This window comes from Abramis brama (assembly GCF_963993115.1).
Source record: "Abramis brama genome assembly, chromosome: 19".
In the NCBI taxonomy this organism is placed as follows: Eukaryota; Metazoa; Chordata; class Actinopteri; order Cypriniformes; family Leuciscidae; genus Abramis; species Abramis brama.
The window spans coordinates 20,409,606-20,427,818 of record NC_139981.1 but is presented as its reverse complement, the minus strand read 5'-3'; the positions used below and the strand labels follow the sequence as shown (position 1 = coordinate 20,427,818).

At 39.7% G+C, this 18,213-nt stretch overlaps 1 protein-coding gene across 2 annotated transcripts; it reads left to right on the top strand.

Annotated features, from left to right (window-relative positions):
* Positions 1–712: 712 nt before the first annotated feature.
* Positions 713–18,174, top strand: map3k9 (mitogen-activated protein kinase kinase kinase 9). Of its 2 annotated transcripts, none has more exons than XM_084092905.1 (11): positions 713–1,387; positions 3,558–3,971; positions 7,430–7,610; positions 8,818–8,966; positions 9,429–9,604; positions 10,899–11,139; positions 11,385–11,507; positions 11,615–11,738; positions 11,832–11,944; positions 14,140–14,862; positions 15,597–18,174. In XM_084092905.1, the coding sequence occupies exons 1-11, from the start codon at positions 1,009–1,011 to the stop codon at positions 15,995–15,997; spliced, it is 3,024 nt and encodes a 1,007-aa protein (XP_083949031.1). In that variant the 5' UTR covers positions 713–1,008; the 3' UTR covers positions 15,998–18,174. The 2 variants fall into 2 exon arrangements, with proteins under 2 accessions (XP_083949031.1, XP_083949030.1); XM_084092904.1 differs by having other exon boundaries at positions 11,582–11,738.
* The last annotated feature ends 39 nt before the right edge of the window (positions 18,175–18,213 follow it).

Sequence of the window (18,213 nt, the reverse complement as noted above, 5' to 3'; positions counted from 1 at the left end):
CAAGACTGATATATATATTCAGGTGAGAGTTGACTAAATAATAAAGGTAGATTTTAACCAAATGCTTTAGCTGTTTTCATAACTGTATTTTTCATAAATGTCAGGCGAGGGCAAGTTGTCTCACGGTTTAGTACATTTTTATTGATATTGAAACACATTTCTTAATAACATTTGTTTGCCAAAACAGTGATGTGACATTTTTCTGTTTCATTAAATATTTTGTTTCATTATTATTTTACTGCTTATTCTTAGTTTAAAAGCGTGTAATAGGCAGTTTAATGGCATAACTTACCCCATAAAGTGTGACAAGATGTGGGGCATGTTGTCATAAATGGTCAATGTGCCCTACCAATGAGCTATATCGTTTTTTCCAAGGCTGTTTAAAGGCTTAGAAACGTCTATGTCAGTAGAGAAAGTAAACCTATTCACTGGTGTAAATGTGTGACAACTAATCCCAGTCGCCCTTTAAGTTGTTCTCCTTGCCCTCCATTTTGACTATATTTGCTGTGTTGAATAGAAATGTATTGATTTTTCTGCTCAGCTCAACCTTTTTCTAGTGTAGTGCGCCCGCGCTGTCCAGCCCCGTGGTGCTGAAATGATTCTCCCGCATTTGCTGTGATAGAGATTTAGTGGGCGGGTTCTATAAAGAAGCGAGATGTGACTGATGCGTCATTTCGCCAATCAAAACGCACGAATCGGGATTCGTTAACACGTTAAACCACTGGAATCATGTGCTGGGAGGGGGGCGAGTGCTGGATCAGGAGCGGCTGAGGGGTGCGGGACAATGTTGTAGCCAATTAAAGCAAAAAAGTGCCTTATGTTCGGGACCGAAAGATCATTTAACGAGCCCGAGCGGCCCCGTTTGAGGCGGGCGGCAGGTCTGGAGCTCGTTGAGGCGAGAAGCTGCTCGGATTAGTAGCTACTTATGCTGCGGCTTTGCGCCTGGTCTTGAGCTCTGCGGCAGGTGATGAGCTGAACCGGGCCGGGTCGCCCTTATGGATCGGCAGTATGGATGCTTTCAGTTTCCCCTTGAACAGCAGCGGCCCGGACAGCAAAGACGGCGATGAAGCCGCAGAGCGCCGGCCGGGGTGTCGACACCCCGGATTCGGTCCTGCGGCGGCGGCGTCCCCGTCCGAAGCCGGATTCTGGACCGCCGTGTTCGATTACGAAGCTACCGCCGAGGATGAGCTCAGTCTGCGGAAGGGGGATCGGGTAGAGGTGTTGTCCAAGGACTCGCTGGTATCCGGGGATGAGGGGTGGTGGACAGGTATGATCGAGGACCGGGTTGGTATTTTCCCAAGTAACTACGTGAGCAGTAACGGTATCTCGGAGAAGATCCGGGACACGCCGGAAGACTACGGCGATTATTCGGTGCCTCAGTTACACTGTGAGTAACCATATATTTATCTACCATGTTTTGTGTATAGTTGTTTTCGCCCACACTGATCAATACACATCAAGTGCTGCACATATTCTCTATCTACTAAAAAAAAAAAAAAAAACTTCAGCCTAATCAAAAAACTAACCAATCTAAGATGGCTTACTGGTCTTCCACAACAGCCAAACTGGAGCTCCAATCTGACCAGCTGAGAAGTCCCCAAAACCCCTCTAAATCCTGCCAACTGACCAGGCTGGGAGAACTAAGACTAGCAAACAAGCTTAGACATGATAACAGTTTAAAAAAAACATCTGATTGCTGGTCAGTGATGGTCTACAAGCTAGAACCCAGTTTGGACCAGCTAATAACAGTTGTCATGTTCCAAAAGACAACTACAATCTTAAAGGAATAGTTAGTCTGAAAAATTAACATTCTGTCCATCATTTACTCACCCTCATTCACTTCAAACCTGAATTAATTTCTTCTGTGGAGCACAAAAGAAGATCATTTGAAAGACAGTGGGGTCCAAACAACATTGGACCCCATTGACTTTCATTGTATGGGCAAAAAAGAAATTTTTCAAAATATTTGTCATTTTAGGTGAACTTTCCCTTAATGATGTTTCGTTAACAAAGTTCTGGAGGAGCACGTTCAAATAATCTATCCAATCAACTCGTCATCAGAAATTACCACATCTATCCTATATCAGTATGAGAGGAAGCCTATACACACAGTCGACTCACCAACATTCCTCAACAGTTTTCAGCATCCTTCCATCACCCCGACTCCTTACCCGTTGGTTTGGTCCTACTACAGCCAGGAATACTGGGGGAGTACTCTGGGTTCGGGCCAAATACCGAGCTCGGAGCCCTCTCCTCGGACAGCATGCCAAATACGCATACCATTTACTCTATCTGACTTATTTGTAAGTGTGATCTCGTGAATATATAGATTTCCCAGCAGGCTCCTGACAGATCTTAAGATATGCACCCATTCAGACACAAGTGCATCAGATCCAGCACTGATTCTGGGTTTTGGGCAGACTCAACATTTTATTAGCGGCAAGGGATTATCCTCATACTTTAAGCCATATAGTGTATTTGAGGTATGGGGTTTTCCATTATTTTTATTTGAATTCAGTGTTGTGTTTGTGCTTATGATGAGGAATACATAGTACATATCTTCTGTTTTGTGTCTCTCATGCTGGCTGTTATGGTGTGTGCGTGCCCCTGTGTTGTCAGTCGCATGTTATGTGTTGCTGGTGGTCGTCTGCTTTTCCTGAATGGCTGCTGGCCTACTTTTTATCATGTGGTTCCTGCCAACTGCAATATTAATAAGAGACAAGGTGGCCCAGACACACCGTCATCATGACGGCCGGGGAGAGGAGGAAACGGTCTCGCACACATCTTTGTGTTACTGCTTTCCATTTTCTCCCACATCAGCCATCATCTTTAAAGCATGTATCCATCATCTGAAACTGCTTTCTGCAAATGAATGCTGATCTTTCCTGGCCCTATCGCACATTTGATGGCACATAAATCAAGTTCCTGTTTCATGTACTGCCCCTTTCTAATTCAGTCTCTCAAATAACCTCTTTAATCTAATATACTTTCTTGAAGTACCCCCTGAGATTTTAAGTTATTAAATGAGGTCAATAATAAAAGGAAGTCAACAATAATAATAATCATAAAATCAAGTTCACAGTTCTCTGATGTTGGTTAACTGTCACATGACATGCGGGTTAACAAAATATTTTTGTATCTTTTTTAGTAAGTGTTTTATTTTGATTTTTTTATTTTAAAGTTATTTTATTTTTTATGATTTAACTACTTAATAGTTTTTCATTAAACTCACGAGTCCCTGCAGTTTCATCACAAACCCCAGTCTGGGAAAATCTGGCGTAATATAATATTTAATGCACTTCATGTTGTTGATAACAAAGAATGGAATATATTTTCTTTCTTTTTCTATTTTTTTATAAATATGGTATTTTATAATGAGTTAGGTCAAAAGTAATCCAAAAGTAATCAAAAAGTAGTCAGATTATATTACCTTAAATGTGTAATGTCATGGATTACGTTGCTAACTCCAATTTTTGTCTTGTAATTTGTAATCAGTAAACGACTACAGTTTGTGAGTGATCTACCCAGCACCGCCTAAAATCTCTTCATCTCTTCAGTGCTCCAGATAGATTTCAATGAACTGGCCCTGGAGGAAATGATCGGCGTTGGAGGTTTTGGAAAAGTGTACCGTGCCATTTGGAAAGGGAGGGAGGTGGCGGTGAAAGCCGCTCGACGGGACCCCGATGAGGACGTGTCACAGACGTTGGAGAGCGTCCGTCAGGAGGCCAAGCTCTTTGCCATGTTGAAACACCCCAACATCATGGGCCTTCTGGGAGTGTGCCTGCAGGAGCCCAACCTCTGCCTGGTCATGGAGTATGCCCGTGGCGGGCCGCTCAACCGGGCCCTGGCTGGGAAACGCATCCCTCCGCACACGCTGGTGGACTGGGCGGTACAGATCGCACGTGCCATGCTCTACCTGCACTGCCAGGCCATCGTACCCGTCATCCACAGAGACCTGAAGTCCAGCAACAGTAAGAAATCTTTCACCATTATTAGACCTAACATATCAAACATTTTGATGCCAAGGACCCCAAAATACACAAGCCCTACCCTCAAGCATCCATCCATCCTAAAAGTGATCCATATGGCTCTAAAATAAAGGTGAAGCGATGCTTTTTTGTAAGAAAAATTCATAAACTATAATCACTGGCTTCCGGTAATGACCGTACGCTACTCAAGTTCCAGCAGAAGAGTGACCTCTGACCTGACGTATGATGTAGGAGTGGCGTAAGCTTAGGTAAGAATAGACGCCTCTTGCTGTTCAAACAAATAGGGCTGTGCAACAAACACAAGCTACTCTTTTCTTATCTCGAAATCCTCCAACTTTTCTCTTTAAAAATTCTAATTTTAGACTTCTAATTTGTGACCGGTGTTTTGTTTTGCTCTATCCTCTGCACTTTCGCTACCCTGGTAATCCAGAGTTCTCGCGAGAGCACAAGTTGAATTTGCTCAGCGAGTTACTCTGGTGTCAAATAATGATGCTCATTAAATATGCCCCTCGATCTGAGCTGCACCAATCACATCAGGTTATCTGATATAGGCGGGCCAGAGGCGAGCTAAACAGATGACGACAGCGCTGTGACGTCGAAGTCATTAGTAAACATTGCAAGATGGCTATGGATGAACACCAGTTGTTTGAAACGGCTTTGGCCGCTACAATGAATGAGTTAGACTTGGCTTTTTATCTAAAATAGGAACAGAAGACGGCGCTCGAATCGTTCCTTTGCAAGAAGGAAGTTTTTGCTGTTTCGCTGTTTCCGCTGGTAGCTGGGGTTTATTGTTGTGATTAGTCGTAGTGTTATCCAATTGCGTGCAGCGAGATTTTCAAATGCACGCTTGGTGCCGCCCCTCGAGCTGGGCGATTTTCATTAGTCGACGCCAGACCATTAATCTTTTAGATTTAGGTCTGGATTTCCAGGCTACGCTTCCGCGTTCATCAATACGTCATGCATCGGGTCAGAGGTCATTCTTTTGCTGGAACTTACCGGAAGCCAGTGATTATAGTTTATAAAGTTATAAATATGGAAGTTTTTATTGCAAAAATGCATCGCTTCGTTTCAAAAGGCCATTACTAACCCATAATTATAAAGCTTGGAAGAGCCAGGATATTTTTTAATATAACTCTGATTGTGTTTGGCTGAAAGAAGAAAGTTATATATACCTCGGATGGCTTGAGGCTGAGTGAATTATGGGATAATTTTCAGTTTTGGGTGAACTAACCCTTTAAGAATCCACTCATCAGTGAGGCTAGCCTATAAAAAGAGGCTTCAATTTGCTAAGGAACATAAGGTTTGGACTCTGGAGCAATGTAATAAGGTCATGTAGTCTGATGAGTCCAGATTCACCCTGTTCCAGAGTGATGGACACATCAGGGTAAGAAGAGAGGTGGATCAGGTGAGGCACCCATCATGCCTGCCTATAATACCTACATTATAAGCCAGTGTTACGATCTGGGGTTGCTTCAGTTGATCAGGTCTTGGTTCAGTAACATTATGTGCCCAAAAAATGTAGGTCAGCTGACTACTTGAATATACTGAATGACCAGGTTTTTCCATCAATGGATTATTTCTTCCCTGATGGCATGGGCAAATTCCAAGATGACAATGACAGGATTCATCAGGTTCAAACGCGTGAGCATGAGACATAATTTTCACACATGAAATGAGTCCAGACCTTAACCCCATGGAAAATCTTTGGGATGTGCTGGAGAAGACTTTACGCAGCGGTCAGACTCTCCCATCATTAGTAGAAGATCTTGGCAAATTAATGCAACTCTGAATGGAAAGAAATGTTGTGACATTGCATAAAGATTATCGAAAAAATGCCACAGCGAATGTGTGCCATAATCAAAGAAAAAGGCGGTCCAACAAAATATTATAATGTGTGACTTTTCTTTTTTGGCCAGGCAGTGCATTATGATCCCCTTGCTAGGGACTCATCCTAAAACATAATGGCAGCCATATAATTACATGTAGAAAGATCCATTTATACTATGTAAGGAAAATATTAAGCATCCAATTATAAAAACAACATTGTGTTGTGTTTCCAAAATTAAATAATTGACTGTTATATTTTAATTTCTTAAAATGATTAATACATTATTAGGATAATTTTTAATCTAGTGTCTTTTTCTACTCACTATTAGAGTAATGTTAGATGTATAATGCTTTGAATAAAGGAACATTCACATATACAGATAAAGATAACGATAACTATATTGGCGTTCGCACCAATGCATGACAATGTTCTGTTTATCATAAGCACGCACTGGAGTTACTTAAAATGTTCTTTTAAGTGATTCCAACAATATTGTTCCTCTGTGTCATTATCATTATAGTTGTGGTGTGAGACTCCCCTATTCTCACAGAATTACAACAATTATTAAAACTTTATAGTTATAGTTATCATTACAGTCATCATCCTTGGTGTGAAAGGCCCTTTACTCTTGGTTTTTATTTCATACTGTTTACTACAGCTGCCAGTAAAATAAAACAGATGATTTCCTACCAGTAGTTAGAAAGCAGAAAGAAACTGTAATTATATCATATTTGGTAAATATTGTGTGGAACATATTTAATTTATATTTGATATTCAAATTCTAACTTAAACCTTAAAAATGTATTTTGTAAAAATCCTTTTTTTCCCTCTCAAATTCTCCATGGACCCCTCAGCACCCCCTTTTGACCCCTAGTTTTAAAACCCCTGCCTGATGCAAAAATCATAGGTGCCTTTTTCTACATGTGTTTTGTGGTAATGGTTTGTATGGGATTCTTCATGTTGCTTTGTGTTTTTATAATTGGAGGGCTTGGCTCGAGTATTGGCTCTCTGAGTGTGTAAGTTGGTTATAATCCTGTGTTTGGCAGTTGAATTGTCTGATTGGATCCTTTAAACCCAAAGCTTATTACAGAGGATTTGCACTCACCTTCACTCCCTGCCACTTGATTGGCTACTCAAAACATATCATGGGCTCTCATAGGCCACTAGGATATAATTAGCATAGGACCTTGCAGACAATTGGACGCTGTAGTTCAAAGATAAGTCTTTTCATTGGTTGTGTTGTGGAAAAACAAAGACAGCTAATTTTAACAACACCAACTTACAGATAAACACACACAGAATGTTACGGCCGAGCTGTTGTTGTACGTCAAGAAGCATTTGTAACTCTAAATCTAATATTGAACTGCTACAGCTCGCACAAACAACCATCACTGTATATTCATCTTTTCCATTCATGCAATACTGTGTGTTCCGATGTTGTTAAGAGCTTGTGAAGTTATGTCAGTAAAGACTTTGTCCGATTCAGCACCACTAAGGTGGACAGCTCCCATACAAAACTTCCTGTCTATCAGACATCTATCAGTAACCACAGTATGTGCCCCTCTGTTTCATCTACTCAATCCTCACATTTGACATTAACTCCACCCCACAGTTCTGATTCTGGAACGTGTGGAAAACGATGAGCTGAGCAACAAGACTCTGAAGGTGACAGATTTCGGTTTGGCACGAGAATGGCATCGGACCACAAAGATGAGTGCGGCTGGGACGTACGCCTGGATGGCCCCTGAGGTCATCCGCTCTTCGACCTTCTCCAAGGGCAGTGATGTTTGGAGGTGGGCACCAGGAAATGTGTGTGAGTGTTTCTGACCTATAGCTACACCAAAGGCAAGTCAGTCTATGTAGCTGTCATGTAGGTCATGTAAGTCTTCACCTTCTCATACTGTCCCTGTGTGTCCTTTAAAAAAATTAAAAAAATAATTCTCCAGAAATATGGCAAGATAAGTTAAAATACAAATTTTGATCATTCGGGACTACTAATATAATAATACATTAAAAAATAATTTTAGGTTTAGGATTAGATTAGTTGTAATCTTCTTAATTAGATTTGTTGTAATCTGCTTAATTTAAGAACAATAGAAGTATAAAAACAGAATTGTAATTATATATATAAAACTTAAACTTAAGCGAAAGTTAGAAATGAACAAACTGAAATAAATTTTAAATGCTAAAATTGCTAAAATAGCAAATAAAAAAAGCTAAAATTAAAGCTAAATAGAAATATTATAAAACAAGAACTAAAAAGACAAAAGCAATGAACAAAATTATTAAAGCTTAAAAAAAAAAAATATGAATATGAAATATATATAAAAATATATACAATAATAATACTAAAATAATACTGGATATTAAATTGAACATACTTGTTTTATTTTATATAACAAAAAAATGTTGTCATTAGCCCAGTTTCTACGGCTGGTCTGTGTGTTGTTTGGTGCTGTGCAGTGCCTAGCTATTAATGTCTAAATTTCACTTCTCACCACAATTCCTAATTACAGAGTACAAGAAGGGGAGGGATGAATAGTAAAGCGATAAAAATAGAAAACCTCTCAATAAGTGTCAGAGCTGTGGATCTTTGGATACTTTGTTCTGTACCTACTTTAACAAAGCGTGATGTGTTTGTTTGTGTGGGTTCCTTTGAGTCAAAGAAATCTACATTAATATTTATCATTTATAGCAGTTTTTAAGGTTTTTAAACATACCAAGCTGTCTTTTCTGTCAACCTTTTTTTACCCAGTTGGCCACTGAAGCACTTATTTTACATTTGAAAGAACATGACACTGCGAAGGCACACTTTGAAATGTTAATAGAGGGTTTTTTTTCTGTTTACTTCTGAACATAATACCTGTCATTCATTTTATAGTGTTACTTTATAGGATTCTGCTAGTCTTTGCACAAAAAAAAAATGTTGGTGACAGCTTCTTGTTGTCAGTAGTCCTGTTTAAACTCCAAACTCTCTGTCTGTCTGTCTCTTTCTCGCAGTTATGGAGTTTTGTTGTGGGAGCTGCTGACAGGAGAGGTGCCGTTTCGTGGCATTGATGGTCTGGCTGTAGCTTACGGTGTGGCCATGAATAAACTGTCCCTGCCAATCCCCTCCACCTGTCCTGAGCCATTTGCCCGGCTGATGGAAGGCAAGAAAATCTCATATACTGTCATGACTGTAACTTATTAACTTAAGAACTGTTTCCCTGCATAACTAAATGAAACTTCTGTCATCATTTACTTTCCAAAAATGACAAATCATAACATAAGTATCATAACAGTACACTGTAAAACACTGGCACCTATGGTTGCCAGAAATCCACAGAAAACATACTGTGACAATGTTTCTGGTATTCTGTATATTTTCCAACTTATGTTATGTGATGTGGTATGTTAACAACCAAACTCTGGTTTTTACCTTAAAATCTACTGATAACCACCATAATAAAATATGTGGTCAAATCAAACATCTCCAAGAAAGTCATACATTTTGAATTGAATGAGTTTGAATAGGATATATAGATTCATTAACCAAAAGGCTCCTTGTCCCAGCCTGAGTGGTGTGCTGACAGCTGACAGTCTGTCTGTGGTGTTTGTTTCACCTGCTCTAGACTGTTGGAATGTGGACCCTCATGCTCGACCCTCCTTCACCAGTATTCTAGACCAGCTGACAGCGATCGAGGAGTCGGGCTTCTTTGAAATGCCAGCAGAATCCTTTCAGTCCCTGCAGGATGACTGGAAGCTGGAGATTCAGGAGATGTTCGACCAGCTCAGAGCCAAAGAGAAGGTTTGTATGCTCTCAAAATAGTCAAAAACACATTTACTGAACTGTATAAGTACCTGGACATTTTTTTATAAAGTTATAAACATACATTAATACTACTGACTAACCTAAAACCAAACTCTATGCTTTTATGCATTTTTAGAAATATACAGGACTGTGCAAAAATCACCTTAGTATTTTCACCCAAAAAAATGGTTTTAGACCAGTTATTTATATATTTTGCTGTAGTGTGTCAGTAGGAAATATCAGTTTACATTTCCAAGCATTCCTTTTGCCATTAATTGTAATAATATGGTGAGATTTTTGTATGCACAAGGAGTCTGACAACAGCCGGTGTGATCTGATCTCACCATCATCGAGTCCGTCTGTGATTACATGAAGAAACAGGAAAAACTGAGACAGACTAAATCCAGAAGAACTGTGGCAACGTCTTGAAGACTCTTGAAGAAACCAACCTGCAAAGCTACAGTACTGTGAGAAGTTTTAGGCACTTGTGTAAAAATGCTGTAAAGTGTGGATGCTTTCAAAAATAATGTCATAAATAGAGGTACATCCAGGTACACTTTTCAGATAGCTTTTCAGCTCGGTTTCTTCAAGCATCTTGGAGACGATGTCACAGGTCTTCTGGATTTAGTCTATCTCAGTTTTTTCTGTTTCTTCTTGTAATCACAGACGGACTCGATGATGGTGAGATCAGATCATACCGGCTGTTGTCAGACTCCTTGTGCATACACAAATCTCACTGGATTATTACAATTAATGGCAAAAGGAATGTTTTGAAATGTAAACTGATATTTCATACTGACACACTACAGAAAAAGATATAAAGCACTGGCTTAAAACCATTTTTTGTTGAAAATACTAACGTGCCTAAGACTTCACAGTACTTTAAAAAAAATTATATACATTCCTGTGATGGAAAAGCGGAAGCCATTACAGTCTTCAGTGTCACATGATCCTTCAGAAATCATTCTAATGTGACGATTTAGTGCTTAAGTATATTATAAAGTTCAAAAGAAAAGCCTTTCTATTTGGCATAGAAATCTTTTGTAATATAAACTTCTTTCAATTCAACTTTCAACTAGAAAGATCAGAATAACATAACATTGAAGATTTAGTAAACAATTCATTTGCACTCAAGCCTCTGTTAAAGTCACAGCTGTGCAAGTGTCAAACTCCAGATGAATTGGTGTCAAGTATGGTGGTGTCAAGTGCGGCAGATGAATTTACCAGATTATACACACATGCATAGATCAGAATGATGAAGTAAGTTGGATCTTTCTCATTCTTGCTGTAGGAATTGAGATCTTGGGAGGAGGAACTGAGTCGTGCAGCTCTACAGCAGAAGTACCAGGAAGAGGCTTTACGGCGACGGGAGCAGGAACTGGCGGAAAGAGAAATTCACATCCTGGAGCGAGAGCTCAATGTCATCATACACCAGCTGTACCAGGAGAAACCACGAGTGCAACACCGTCATGGAAAGTTCCGGCGCAGTCGACTTAAACTGCGTGACGGGAATCGCATCAGCCTGCCTTCTGGTTAGTATTTCAAAGTATTAAATGCATCATGCAAATAGCACTCCTCACGTGAAGCACACAATTAATTAGATTGAACTCTTTATACTATTTGCTATTAAATAAACCACAGGCATTTCCATAAAGCATTTCTCACACACTTTGCCATCATCTTGGAGTTTTTACGCAATGCATTGTGGGATTGCCTGTGTGTAAGTATATAATAACTTGTGAATGTTTGTGAATATAATGGCGTGTTTGTGTTTCAGATTTCCAGCATAAGATCACAGTCCAAGCGTCTCCTTCTTTGGACAGGAGGCGGAGTCTCCTGAGCAGTAACTCCACCCCTCCAAACAGCCCCCCTGTTTTGCAACGCCTCCGAGCGATCCAGTGTAAGTGTGTTTATGTATCTGATTGGTTCTGTTTATATTATTATGAATATTTGTTTGTATATATATATGGCCAGGTACCTTATTTAGAACATCCTTCATGCCGACAGTGACCCCTGGGGTCGGAGGTCAAGCCTGGGGTCGTAATGCTGCATTCCAGTATGATGAAGAGGAGGAGAGGAAGTCTTCACGCAAGAAAGGGAGAACGCAAAGAGAACACAGTGCTGATGAGAGGTGTGCTTGTATGTGTGTTTCTGTACAAAGCATAAACTTTCACCAAATGTTTATACAATCACAATCCTCTATGTGCATGTGTTTGTCGCTCAGTTTGAGGACTCCTAAAGAGTGCAGTCGACAGCGTTCCTGCAGCGCTCCAAACCTGCGACGCTCCCCCAGACACAGTCCTGCTGTACCTGGAGTGTGCAGCCTGGCAGAGACTGGTAACACTCACATTACTCTTTGTTTGGCATCTTTATTGACCAGCTCTGAATGTTTTTAATTTGAAGTCTTGAATATTTAACTACACCTTTGTTGCATTCAATTATGCTTTTCCACTTTTTCAACTTAAGTTAGTGTGTAATGTTGCTGTTGCAAGGTGACGAAGCTCAAAGTCCACTCCAAAGGGAGATATTTTATTTAACAGAATCCCCTTTTCAACAACTACAACGAACGGCTCGTTTGGACTACTACGCGATTTTTCTGGATCTTAAAAAGTCACAATGTTCCTCATTTAAATAATCTCCACCCACGGAATACGCAAAAAAGGGGACGAGGCCTGGTTGAGTTGCATTAGAGAAGACAGTGTTGTCGCTATGTCAAAGAGACTCCTGAACATTTCAACCCCAAACGTTTATCTGCACATTTTATGGAGAACAGCTTGTTTTCTGTTGCTTTTGTAAGCTGTCGATTTTTTAAGGCTGTTCACTGCTCCTTTGGAAAATTAACCATCGATTACTGTTTGTATTACCTGGTAACACAATAACATCTTATCTACAATGTATAAGAAATTACAATAAACATACCACTCTGAAACGTCCTGTGAAATCCGTGCTTGAAATTCGTTCGGACGCTCCTCTTGTTTGTTAACATTGTCAGGGTCTGAATCAGGCTCGAATTGGTTTTAAACTGACGCCATCATTAATATTTACACTAGAGAAGAACTAGCAGTTATGGAGGGGCGGGACATTTCCCGAACACGCGCTAAGCACTGCCAATCACAACACACTGGGCCAGCTAACCAATCACAGCACATTTCGTATTTCATAAGGAGGGGCTTCATCGAAATCAGCTTGTTCGAGCCAGACTGGGGAAAGAGGTGCTGTAATAATGTAAAATATGTGAAAAATATTTTTTTTAACAATCAAGCATGAAAACATATTCTAGTACACCCCATAAACAAAATCAAGACTTTGTAAAAGGGCATAATAGGACCCCTTTAATACCATACAGTGGCAGGGAGTAAAGACTGTTGCACTGAATTTAACTGACTGAATTGACAATGGATCAAAGTCGGGATGAAATGGAAGTTCTATTTTCTAAATGTATGTTATTGCGAACCATGAATATGTTTAATTTTTTATCCGTTTTTTTGAGCTCGTTGTTTTTAATTAAAATGTCAGAACTGGATCTTCTAGTGATAGAACCAAATTCTCTCTGGTGACGTTTGCTGGACTTTTCCAATCAATTAGTCAGCATAAACTCCGCCCCTTTCTTACAATCAATAGTAAACTCGCATTTAGATCTGCCTCCATCCAATCAACAATCGATGAATAGAACCAAGTCCCCGCCCTACATTTTTTCTCTTTGTTTGATAATCTGTTGCTCTTGGCTGTAGCTGTCACTACTTCTGTTACATCACAACTGTAGCTACCAGTTCAGTAAAAAATTTCAATAACTGTTGAAAGTGCCATTATTAGTAATACTTTAGTTTTAATCTTTTTTTTTTTTTGTATAGTTTACATATGGAATGTTTTCATAGACACAACATATGGGGTTATTTCCAGAAACAGATTATATTAATAATGTTCAATAATTAACTATAATATTTCAATATCTTTGTTTTTTTGATTGATTGATTGATTGATTGATTGATTGATTGATTGATTGATTGATTGATTGGTTGGTTGGATAGTTGGTTGGTTAGTTGGTTGATTGATAAATAAAATCTATTTTTATAACTGTGTGAATTGTTTTGATGGTACTGAATTATGATTTATCCTGTGGTTTATCCATCAAAGAATAATTAAGCAAATTATTTTTTTTTTCATTTTTATTGTAATTCTATAAATTCCTCTTCCTGAAATTTCCAAACTCTGTAACCTGAGGAGCGTGGAATTCCAATTTTTGAAATTGAAACAGTGAAATAGTGTGACACTGACATTATGTTTGCATCATTGCATCAGGCTGATGTAATATTTTGATTATTTTACCATTTCTGTTATTTCACTAATAATAGACTGGTTTAAGCTAAGTAGGTCGCAACATATTTGATTTACATTATAATATTAGAAACAAAGGAGAACAAACAACCAGAAATATAAAAATCTTCATCTTGTAACTGACAAGCTGTGAAGCCTGGTAATGGTGCAACATTGTGAAATCTTTCTCTCCCCCACCCCTCTCTTTCTCTCTGTAGAAAATGAGGACTGCTTTCCATCAGAGTCAGCTGACTCTCCTAGCCAATCATACCTCTGCATCCCATTCCACAGGGATGGATCTGACAGTTACAGCCTGGAGAGTGGCACGACTGGACAGGCTTCTGATGTTTCCCCCAGTTACACGCGGCGGAGCCCCAGTGGAAGCCGTAGATCAGAGCTGGTGTTGCTGGGCTGCGGGGCAGCTCTGGCTGCTATCGGTTTAGGTCATAACCTACTGGACCTGATGCGTGTGGAAGAGAGTGTGCGTCCACGATGGGAAGGGCTGTTTCACCGTACGGGGGGTCAAAGTCGTGGTGCTAGCCCACCCACACGCAAAATCTTCAAACGGGAAAGCCCCCGTCGCCCTCCACCTCTGCCCACTTCCCTCACACTCCTGTCTCTCTCAACTGTGTCTGATTGTAACTCAACCCGTTCTCTCCTGCACTCTGACAGTGAAGAGCTGCTCGTGCTACGCCCACCAACGCCCCCCACCCTCTCTGGACACAACCCGCCTCCCCTGAACCCACTGGTCAACACTCACCTGGAGAGCTTCAAACGCCACCCTCGCCAGTCTCTCACACCCACACATGTGCCCTCTGCACCCAGTGCAGCCTGCAGGCTTCGTCGCACACCTTCAGATGGCGCAATAAAGACAGGGTGCTCTCCTGCCCATAACAACCACAACCACAATCCCACCCCTACCACACCCTCCAAAACAACAGGTGAGAAACTCATGCAAACCTCTGGGTCAGTGATGGGACGAATCTGAATCTATCACTGTCCTGATATCATAATGAAGAAAGAAGCCTCAATAAAAGAATGACATTCCTGAAAAGAAAGCCTTTTAGGTTTGGCATAATCTCTCATTAGTATAAGTTTAATATTTATGTGGTGGTTTTCATATACTTTAAGACAAACCATGTGCAAATTCATCAGTAAAATACCGCGCTTAATTCCTTTGCATCACGAACATATATCATAACATGTAAAGTTATTGATGACAGAGGGGACTTTAAGAAAAAAAAAACTTCACTGTTTATTAAAATTTCAATATTCTTTATACTCACACACACACACACACACACACATATATATACTGTATATATATCGGAAATGATAATGATAGCTAAAATGTTTACACTCATTAATAAAAAATATTGTTATTGTTTATTTGATAGGTACATAACATTTTGTCATATAATGATAAAAATGGTGAATTGAAATGGTATAACGGCTTTTTAAAACATTTAATATAAAAACAAACATGAATACAGAGAGTACATTTAGAGAGAACTTGGTACATGTTTTTGAAATGAGATAAGATTCCTGTTCTTTATACATCATTGACCAGCTACTAACACAACAGATAGTGATTTGAAATCCTTTGACAGAAATCGATTCAGTTCACAGCTATATTTGTTTAATTTGTGTACCTTTTGTGATGCTGTGTGTGCAGTGACTCCATGGACCTTAAGTGAGGACCCCTCGGAGGTGCCCCGTCTTCCTGATCCAAATCTCATCTTCCCACCTACGCCACGTCGCCGCTTCCAACCTGAGCGTCCCAAGACTCTGGACTTCCTGGCTAGGCCCCGCCCTTCTCCACGAGCACGTTGTGGATCCCAGTGGGGCGAATCTCCCGCCCACACGTCCAGCACTGAAACCCCGTCCACTGTGGAGTTTGGAGGAGGTGCGGTCGTCTTGCCCACTCCAATGGAACCACCAACCCCCTGTTCCCCTTGGGTGAATGACAGTATTTTGGACCAACAGGATGAAGGACACTACAGGGATGGGACACGGCCTCTCTCATCAGATACCAGAGACTCGCCATACAGAGTGCGACAAGGGTTCTGCTCTTGATTTCACCCATCCAAACGTATTAATGTCACTCACAAAGTTAGACCCACTTGCTTTCAGATGTAGCACTTATCATCAGATTAATCAAGAAGGAATTCTGGATACCCTGGTGAAGAAAACATGCTTAAACCAGCCTAAGATGCTTTGCTTGAGGATTAAGCTGGTCTTAGCTGGTTTAAGATAGTCTCCCATCCTGGTCAAGTTAGCTGGGAGGTCAGTTTGTTCTGGAAGACCAGCTAAGATCAGCAAACCAATTTAGGCTGGTTTGAAAGGTTTTTTTTTTTTTTTTTTAGCAGGTTATATAAATACTTACTATATTAGGAACTGATACCTTACTGATAAGGAATAATAACCCAGCATAAACCAAAGGTGTTTGGTTTTTGCATAATCCAGATGCTGTTCTGATCTATGTTCAGTTCAATATTTAAAAAATATTCAACACATATATACAGTCCTACACTGCAAAAAATGAATTTCTTCCTCAGTATTTTTGTTCTAGTTTTCCCAGTACAATAAACATCAAGATACGTTTACTTGAGAAGCAGAATTACTTAAAATATTAAGTCTGAAAATGGATCAAAACTAAGTGACTAGTTGAAAGGGTTTATTTTTCTTACCCTATTTCTTACCCTAGTGTAAAGTCACTTAATTTGATACATTTTGTAATCTTATGTCATTTTGCTTCTCGGGTATTTGTATCTTGATTTAGAAATGTTTAAATATTTGAACTGGAAAACAAGAATACAGATGCAGTGTAGGGTCTAAAAGTGTCTTGATAAGCTAATCTTCAGTATACACTTCTATTCATCACCAGGCGTAATAAGCTATCCAATAAAAATACAATCCAGATGCTTCATTAATGGCCAGACTGATTTCTGAGTGCTTTAGAAAAGTACAGGGTCTGCAGCTGTGATCTTGAGAGACATTTATCAGGAGACTTTTTTTTATTTGCAAACTTGTTTTTTTATTCATATTGAGTGTATTATCTCAGCTGTCTTGCTGCGCTGTATTGACTTCCTCTCTGTATGTAGACACGTCTGCATGTTTATGATAGATTTAGCTCTCTGAACATAGTGCTGGCTTATATGGAGAACATTGGACGGTTTATTTCCGCAACTCTTCGGAGTTTTCAGGTTTTATTTGTCATACATGTATGAGATTGTACTGCTTTAGAAGTGCTTTTTCCGGTCTCATGAATGTATAGTTCTGTTATACTTCCACTCGAGATCACTGATTGTTCTGTGGTTTTCACTGTAGCATGAAGCACATTGTCTTTCACAAATAATACTTGTTTAGTGACATCTCCACCATCCAAACTACCACAATTAAACACGAGGGAACGTCTTTTAGAGGAAAATTAGAATTTATTGGCTCTAAATTTGCAGCTATACAATAGTCAGGTACATTACTGCAGTCTTCCGGTGTTTGTGCCGTATGTGTGATGTGAGTGTGTGCGTGTGTGTGTGTGTGTGTGTGCTGTTAGGCATCCGATTCAGTTTAACTGGTGGATTCCAAAGTGAATGTGCATTCAATTTTGTTGGAGATTTTTGAGAATGCATGTTGAAATTGTTTTGCAGGTTTTTAGTAGCCTTTTGTGCAATATTTTTTTACGTTTACACATATTTATTTATTTAAATTATTTTTATATTTTTTCATATTTGTATTACTCTGTGATGAAATTTATTAAGAGCGACATTTCTGTCTGGATTTTTGGACATGTTCAGACACGCAGAGGTGAACATTCTTTTGCACATGTTTACGGCATCGTTGTCTCTCAAACCAATCTTTCATCTCTATACCGGCAAAAACGTCTTCTAGAGACAAAACAACATTTAGAGCCAAAACACAGAAGGGCTTGTGTCTCTCTTTCCCTTTCTGTCACTCGAAACCAAGTTTTGATCATTTGTCATGCACACAACAAAATGAACTTGCAGTGTAAAATTCTGAGTCCTGAAATTTGGCTGAGAATCCAGGAACCCTTTCTTCATTCCACCTAATTTTTTCTGGCTTAGAGGAATGTGTAGCTATCATCAAGAACATCTGTCGCCATTTATCCACACAATCACTGTTGTCCTGGAGAGCAGGTGTTTTGGGTTCAGAAGCTGCTGCTATGAAACTTGTACTTGCACCCAAGCACATTAGACTTGTGTAAGAGCTCGATTAAAGCCCTGAAATGCTGAGATGTGGTGTTTTGTGACTGACTGTCTTAGTATAGGAAA

Coding starts and splice junctions, on each gene's coding strand:
- map3k9 (XM_084092904.1), top strand. CDS start 1,009: ATGGATGCTTTCAGTTTCCCCTTGAACAGCAGCGGCCCGGACAGCAAA. Junction 1,388..3,557: donor TTCGGTGCCTCAGTTACACT/GTGAGTAACCAT, acceptor TCATCTCTTCAG/TGCTCCAGATAGATTTCAAT. Junction 7,611..8,817: donor AAGGGCAGTGATGTTTGGAG/GTGGGCACCAGG, acceptor TCTTTCTCGCAG/TTATGGAGTTTTGTTGTGGG.